Source organism: Prosopis cineraria, unplaced genomic scaffold, assembly GCF_029017545.1.
Source record: "Prosopis cineraria cultivar Desert tree isolate PC_DT_omini unplaced genomic scaffold, ASM2901754v1 PC14, whole genome shotgun sequence".
NCBI classification, from domain to species: Eukaryota; Viridiplantae; Streptophyta; class Magnoliopsida; order Fabales; family Fabaceae; genus Prosopis; species Prosopis cineraria.
This window is the reverse complement of record NW_026555345.1, coordinates 8,409,479-8,416,916: the sequence shown is the minus strand read 5'-3', so window position 1 is coordinate 8,416,916 and position 7,438 is coordinate 8,409,479. Positions and strand designations below refer to the sequence as shown.

Below are 7,438 nucleotides of genomic sequence, written 5' to 3'. Positions count from 1 at the left end.
TTTTTGTGCCAAGTTGTCACGCAGCTATGTTCGAAGAAAGACCATTCCAATGTATTATCTTATTCTCAGGAAATCTTCAGACTGATGCAGTGGGCCAGGTGAGTTGTTTCATATGTAACTAAGGAAACGATGGCCTTAAACACTGGTTAGGTTATAAATGGTGCATGGATACCGAGTTTCTGCACAGAAAAATAAAAAAAAATAAACTTCAGAAATTGAGAGCAAACTAATAAGGTTTCCATGGAAAGTTCAGCTCCAGTACCATCTTCGTCGTCAACAGTTTCAAGAACTTCTCTTCTGGTTTTGAGGGGTCAGGCCTTGGTGTTTCTGGTGATTTCTCTCATTCTCATTTCAGTTGATAAGGCAACTGAAGTGTTTGCAAATGATGGTGTCAAAATCAAGTTCAATGATCTTCAGTCCTATAGGTACGTGATTATTTACATATACACAACTGTATTGTCACAGATTATTGGATTGATTTAAGAAAACACTCTATTTCGATTATTGGATGATCAATGTACTTTTAAGAATGTCAGAATGTGAAGAGAACTCCGTTTAAGAAGAGTTGTTTGTGTTTTGCTAACAGTGAAAAATACTTCATACTCCCTCCAGTGAATAACAATATATAAGAGAGAATGTGAGATAAATTTGAAAATTTCCTATTTAAATATATATAAAATCAAAAATTTATTTTATTTTTAGATAAAGTTAATGATTGAACTAATTTCTTTAGGAATCAGAAGAAGTATAATTTTAATGAAGGCTTGTATTAATTTTAAACATAGAGAAAAGATTGCGTAATATATATATATATATATATATATAGGAACATAAATTAACAAGTCCTTTCAGTTTTCTTTAATTTTGAATTAATTTCTTGTAGTTTATTTTGTTTTAGTACAACTATTATAGTTTGATTTATTAGATATATTAACCCCTGAATTTTAAAATTATTAATGAGTAATTAACTTTTCCAAAAACAAAAACGCCTTTGAATTTTATAAAAAAAAATTGATTTAATGCTTTTAACAAAAAAAAAAATCTGATTTAGTATTACAATGTTCATATTTTATTAATTTTTTATTAAAATTATTTATATGCAAAAATTATTTAAAAGATATAATCTAATTATATAAATTTTGAGTTATAACAATTATGCAATTAATTCTAAAGTCATAAAATCTTTTAGTAAAATCATAAAATTTCTTAATATCATTTTTAATAGAAAAATTCGAGAATTCTAATCTTTAGATATTATCATATTAACACATATAATGGATCGGGACAGAATTGAAATAAAATAAACTCCAAAGATTTAATTTAAAATTGAGAAAAATTATGGGAATGAGCATATTAATTTTTCAAAAAAAATTATTTTCCAAGTTATATTTTAGATCAAGAAAAAAGATAAAAGCATGATATTGCAACAGATTTTATTATTAAATAAAACTAAATTTAAAGAAATGATATGTCCATGATCGTATGAAAGGATCAATTATATATATAATGATAATTTGATCTTATTCAATTTTCTATTACGAGAATCGACTATATATAAATAGGAGAATCTCCCCCTTTCTAACGAAGGAGGATATTGCTTTTCAAATCGTTTCCTGAAACTTGTGGCAAGCATGCATGCATAGATTATGAGAAATAAAATATATGAATTCTATGAAGGTTATGAGCCATTTGACAAGCATTAATTAATTACAATTATAATCTTTTAATGCAGATACATGTTGGCTGCAATAATCATTGGGTTTGCTTATAACCTCTTTCAAATGGCTCTCTTAATCTCCAATGTGGTCTCAGGCAAGCGCCTTATAAGTGGCGATTTTGGCTATCATCTTGATTTTTTTGGTGACAAGGTACATCACATGCTTGCGATTAGTTAAGAAATTGATTGAGGAAACAAACTTCCAATTACTAAAACTTGATATGACTTTCTTAAGCATTAATAAGAGTACACATTTTTTCATTGTTAATTAGTTTTCAAAGGGAGAATGACAATTTAGATTTCAAAATCTTTTGCTTAAAGATCATGAATTGGAAATATGGCATTCTTAATTAGTTGCTAATCACTACGACTGACCTCTCACTCTGGGACTGAGATTGTTATACTTGTAAATGTCTTAATCAATATTTAAATCTGACCCTCATTGATTTAGTTCAAGGCCCAGAATGCCCTTTATTTTTAAACATATTTTTTACTTCTTAAAATTAAATTGTCATTATTATATTATACACTAATATTCTAATGTACAAATTAGGATGCTCTCACACTCAAAATAAGTAATACAAGTCATAACTTTCAAACACATATGTTAAAGTTTAAATTTAATCCAAATATATAAAAATAACGTATTTTTTAATGTTGAAGTATGGGCTTAAATGGGTAACTTGAGCCTAAAGTCTTTTTTTTTTTCAGCACACAAAAAGACTAGGCTCAAAACCCCTTTTATATATTAAAATAAATTCCCAATTTTCAAAGCCAAGCCTGATAAAACAATTTAAAAAGATAACCCTATAAGTTCAACCCATATTTCTAGCTTTTGGCTAAAAATTATTTCCCCTCATGGAAACAAAATAATTTTAAAAATTTGTTGTGGACAGATCACAGCATACCTATTAGCAACCGGTGCTGCGGCGGGATTTGGTGCAAGCGAAGATGTGCAAAGGGCCTTCACGGAGTTGCTATTGGTTCCTATCGACGCCTTCTTCAATATGGCCAATGCTTCAGCTGCTCTTCTCTTTGTTGCATTTCTATTTACAGCCACAGCTTCTGTTTTTGCTTCCTTTGCTTTGCCTACCAAAAAAGCTGATCAGCGTCTTGTGGAAGATAATGCTTGAATTATATTGCATTCATCTCATTAACTATTTCTTTTTCCTCTATCTATTCAATGATAGATATAGATATTAATCCAATAATGGACTATCACAACTTGGATTTGTATGTTCATCAATATATGTAACTAGTGTTTCTTCGGTGGCTATGTATATTTGTTTGTCCAGATTTAATTGCCAATAATTGTAGTGCTTGGTTTGATTTATTAATGAATATAACGATGGTGACATTTAGAATAATAAAATTTAATTCGACAATTTTTTTTGTTGTCAAAATCGTCTGCTCAAAAGAGTGTCGCCATCAATGAGCCTGCTAAATTTAAATTCACCTTTCTTAGCCGTGAGGAAAGTCACATCAAACCCACCAAATAAAAAGTTATCTTAACAAACCTATAAGGGTACCAGATGCTCCATGCCAAAAAAAAAAAAAATCATAGAAAAAAATTATGATCAATATTAATTGTCATTTATGACGTGCGGGAAATGATAAAGTTGACCTCAATAATTTACAAATCAACATTTTAGAGTTATAAGTCAACCTATTTAAGGGGTTAATTGGTAAATTTGTTTCTGTTTTTTTTTTTCCATTAATTTGACTGTTTCGTTATATGATCAATGGACAATTATCTTCTTTCACTTCTACTCTTAGCAAGTAATAATAGGGACACACATATATATAAACATCTATTTTTTAAATACTCATTTCCTACAAAGAAAGATTTAAAAAGTTTCTTACTTTTCTGCATCAAGTCATCAACATTAATTGAATTAGAATAGAAAAGATGTAACAAATAATCAATATAGTCTTATTATATGCACCACAAAGCCTCATTCAACTACCATATAAGTAGAGCCAGAGTACTTAGTGATCACATAAAATTGAAAATGAAAGAAACTACAATAATGATAATTTAGTAAAATTATATTAAGTTTTTTATTTTTTAATATTACATTTTTTTTTCACAAAACAATACTCCCTCTAGTTCTATTTGTTAGTTACTTTATATAAAAATATGAAGCATTCATAATTAATTAACTTTTTTTTAAAATGACCCGTTTTTATAATTTCCTAGGACTCACTGATGGGATACAGAATCAATTATATTTAATATTTTTTATTAGAATGATCTTAGGATTTTATTTTAATAAATGTAATATTTTAGATTACTAGGTTTTGTTTTAAATTATTTTAGAATATTTCCATCTAATTATTAGGATTTATAAAATATTTTTCTCTTAATACTTTTTTTTCTAGGACTAAGTTAAGGTCTATAAATAACATCTTAATGCATTTGCTTTATATGTCTTTTTGAATAAATAAGAATTGATATTGATTTGCTTCCCTCTAAGTTTCTTTCTTTGTTTTTTTTTTCCTCTGCTCTTTTCTGTCTCTATCTTCTTTCTCTTATCTTTTCCCTTCCCCCTTCCCCTTCTACATCACTTGCCTTTTAAAATTAATTTGTTTTTAATTAAATATGTGTAAACTTGAAAAGTTTTTTTATCTTAGATCATTTTAATAATTTAACTATATGTCCTTTATATTGACTATGATAAGATGGTTAGAAGTGTATTTAGGATGGGGAGGGAAGGAGCACCGTATTAAATGCTAATGCCTTGAACAAGAGCATGTTTACAGAAAAGAACAAAACTAGATAGTTTTTATGTGGCTTTGGTGGCAACCATACATATCAATGCGTTATTTCTTCAACAAAAGTTGCTATCGAGATTTTCTATGAAGCTTTGGATGCCAAGTTGTTACCAATGGAGCTACTTTCAAAGTAAGCCATTCCATTATCGTACTGATGTTATTTTTATTTTATTCCTAAGGAATTAAATCTTCACATTGATACATTGGCCAATTGATTTGTCTTATATGTAACAAAACGAAAGTAAAAAGACACTAGTATGGCCTGGACACTTGTTAGGTTATATTATAAATGATGCAGGACACACAAGAGTTTCTGCACAGAATAATGCGTTTGAAATTCAATGGAAACTAATAATAAGGCTGCCATGGAAAGTTCAGCCTCAAGACAACCGTCGTCGTCGTCGTTAACGATTTCAGGAATTGGTCTTCTGGTTTTGAGGGTCATGAGCATGGTGGTGTTGGTGGTTGCTCTTATTCTCATTTCCATTGATAAGGGAAGTGAAGTTTCGGACGACGGCGAACGTTATAAAATCAAGTTCAATGATCTTCACTCCTATAGGTTCGTCTAATTATATGCTCACAGCATTGTATTGTGGAGTGTTTTTTAGAGTAAAATTTAAGTATTTAATTAGCATTATTTATTTAATATACTTTTATCCAATGAAATTAAGACAAATGAATTTTAATGTACTAGTAATATGAATAACAAAAGTTTGTTATAGAATAAATAATTTATAAATGAACTACATGTCTTGATTTAATTAAAAACAAGCACCTTAGTTATATAAAGTTAAGTATACAAAATTTTTCCTTTCTATTATTTTAAAAACTTGTAAAGACTGTATAGGAAAACTGAGGGCTACAAATACTTTTATTTAGTTGTTGAAAGATTTTTTTTAAAAAAATTCACCAATTATTATTTTAAAATACAGTTTAATTGCCTCTTCTCTAATGACAATTACATTTTTGTCATATTTTTAAAATTTCCATTAAAAATAGAATTATATATGTAAAATTCAGACATGCCTCTACAAAAGGTAAAGAAGAAATTACATAATCATTTTAAATTACGCAGACGCCTGAGAACCTGAAACTCGAGGCAAGCATTATATGTAGATTTAGTTAATATCCCATTCAATGTACATTGTTGTAATGAACAAGTATAATTATGATAATAATTTTTTTTTAATTGCAGATATATGATGGTAACAATAATCATCGGGTTTGCGTATAACTTCTTTCAAATGGCTCTCTCAATCTTCCATGTGGTCTCAGGAAAACGTCTTATAAGTGGTGATTTTGGCTATCTACTTGATTTTTCTGGTGACGAGGTACAGCTGATCATGCCATTATTAATTATTAATGGATAAAAAAACTTCTAATTAGTGAAATTCTTAGGTGCTATTCAAGTTAAATATATGACTTTTTCCAGCCAACATGTACGATTATATATTTTCAGTGTTTGCTGTTAAGTGTTCAATAAAACTATATATGATATGTAACTGAAAGGAAACTGTTTTAATAGAGTCAATAGTAAAGTATGAATTGTATCGTAGTTCGGCTGAGACTTTTTTTGTTTCATGATTTAAGTTAACAACACTTGAAAAAATGTGCATAAATTTAACCTATTAACCATTAGTCTTTTCTATAAACGCCTTTTTTCCGTAATTTTAAACCGTGGTTTTAGTTGTGATTGTGATGATAAATTAAATGCAATGATTATAAAAGAGATAAAAATATTACAATTTCAAAGGTACGTTAATTTGGCCAAAAAAAAAAGGTACGTTAATAAAAGCAATGTGAATCTCTGCATGGAATCTCATGACACACACAGAGAGCACAATTATTTTAAAATACATCAATTGTGGAATCATTAGATATATTATTGGCTGTGAATTGTGATCGAATCATTTATAATATTATTGGATTAATGTTTATTTTATTTCTTTCTTGCCCCTACGAGCTAAATATAATTTGGTTTTGTGATTCTTTTTCTTTGTTTTTTTTTTTGGGGCAAAACATTTGGCAGTATCATACTCGAGCTCCGTCCGTCCATTTTATAAGATAATTTTAAATAAAATTATGTATATAAATAAAACTAATTAAATATACTTTACAATATTATTTTTTCAAAATAAAAAATATAAATTTTTAAAAATACCTATAATTTAATGAAACATTAGAGACAGAGTGTATCTATAATTAGAAGTGAATGGTAAGATTGAAAAATATATTTAATGAAATATTATTTTTGTTAAATTTTCTTCTAAATGAAAATAAAGTATAGTAGCAACCAAACAAAAGAGGACAACAAAAGAAAATTATGATTAAACATTACTAGATCTAATTGAGCATTGCTTGTTAAATAACCTTAATTTGTATAAATTCTTGTGCAGATCATATCATACTTATTAGCGACCGGTGCTGCGGCCGGATTTGGTGCAACCCTAGATGTGCACAGTACCTTCACTGAATTTTTAAACGTTCATTTCGACAGTTTCTTTAACAAAGCAAATGCTTCAGCCAGCCTTCTCCTTGCTGGATTTCTGTTCACAGCTACATCGTCTATTCTTGCTTCCTATGCATTGCCCAAAAAAGTTTAGCTTCTTCTGCATTCAAGATCATCATCCATGCTTGGTTTGGATTTGGATTGATCGAAGTATTATTGTTCATTCTTCAATAATATGACTCAGATCTTTTGTCACCATGTGTTTCTCTATACAAATTTGATTTTTAGGGGCTATAATTGTTTTGATTTATCAATTAATAATGTATTTTTATTCAATTAAATTAAAATAATTAAATTTTGACGTGTTAATAATTTTAATAAAAAATTTATTATTGAATAAATAATATAAAAAATTTTATATATTTTAATTTAATTGAAAATAAACACTTTAAATATATACAATATTAAGGGTATAAAGTTTTTCTAATTCAAATTGC

At 28.0% G+C, this 7,438-nt stretch overlaps 2 protein-coding genes across 2 annotated transcripts; both read left to right on the top strand.

Annotated features, from left to right (window-relative positions):
* The first annotated feature begins 240 nt into the window (after nt 1–240).
* On the top strand, nt 241–2,850 carry LOC129292309 (CASP-like protein 4D1). The gene is made up of 3 exons (XM_054929885.1): nt 241–425; nt 1,733–1,868; nt 2,614–2,850. The coding sequence occupies exons 1-3, from the start codon at nt 241–243 to the stop codon at nt 2,848–2,850; spliced, it is 558 nt and encodes a 185-aa protein (XP_054785860.1).
* Nucleotides 2,851–4,857: 2,007 nt separating this feature from the next.
* LOC129292308 (CASP-like protein 4D1) lies at nt 4,858–7,095 on the top strand. Its single transcript, XM_054929884.1, has 3 exons — nt 4,858–5,051; nt 5,688–5,823; nt 6,889–7,095. Exons 1-3 carry the CDS (start codon nt 4,858–4,860, stop codon nt 7,093–7,095), a joined length of 537 nt encoding a protein of 178 aa, XP_054785859.1.
* The last annotated feature ends 343 nt before the right edge of the window (nt 7,096–7,438 follow it).

Coding starts and splice junctions, on each gene's coding strand:
- LOC129292309 (XM_054929885.1), top strand. CDS start 241: ATGGAAAGTTCAGCTCCAGTACCATCTTCGTCGTCAACAGTTTCAAGA. Junction 426..1,732: donor AATGATCTTCAGTCCTATAG/GTACGTGATTAT, acceptor CTTTTAATGCAG/ATACATGTTGGCTGCAATAA. Junction 1,869..2,613: donor TTGATTTTTTTGGTGACAAG/GTACATCACATG, acceptor TGTTGTGGACAG/ATCACAGCATACCTATTAGC.
- LOC129292308 (XM_054929884.1), top strand. CDS start 4,858: ATGGAAAGTTCAGCCTCAAGACAACCGTCGTCGTCGTCGTTAACGATT. Junction 5,052..5,687: donor AATGATCTTCACTCCTATAG/GTTCGTCTAATT, acceptor TTTTAATTGCAG/ATATATGATGGTAACAATAA. Junction 5,824..6,888: donor TTGATTTTTCTGGTGACGAG/GTACAGCTGATC, acceptor ATTCTTGTGCAG/ATCATATCATACTTATTAGC.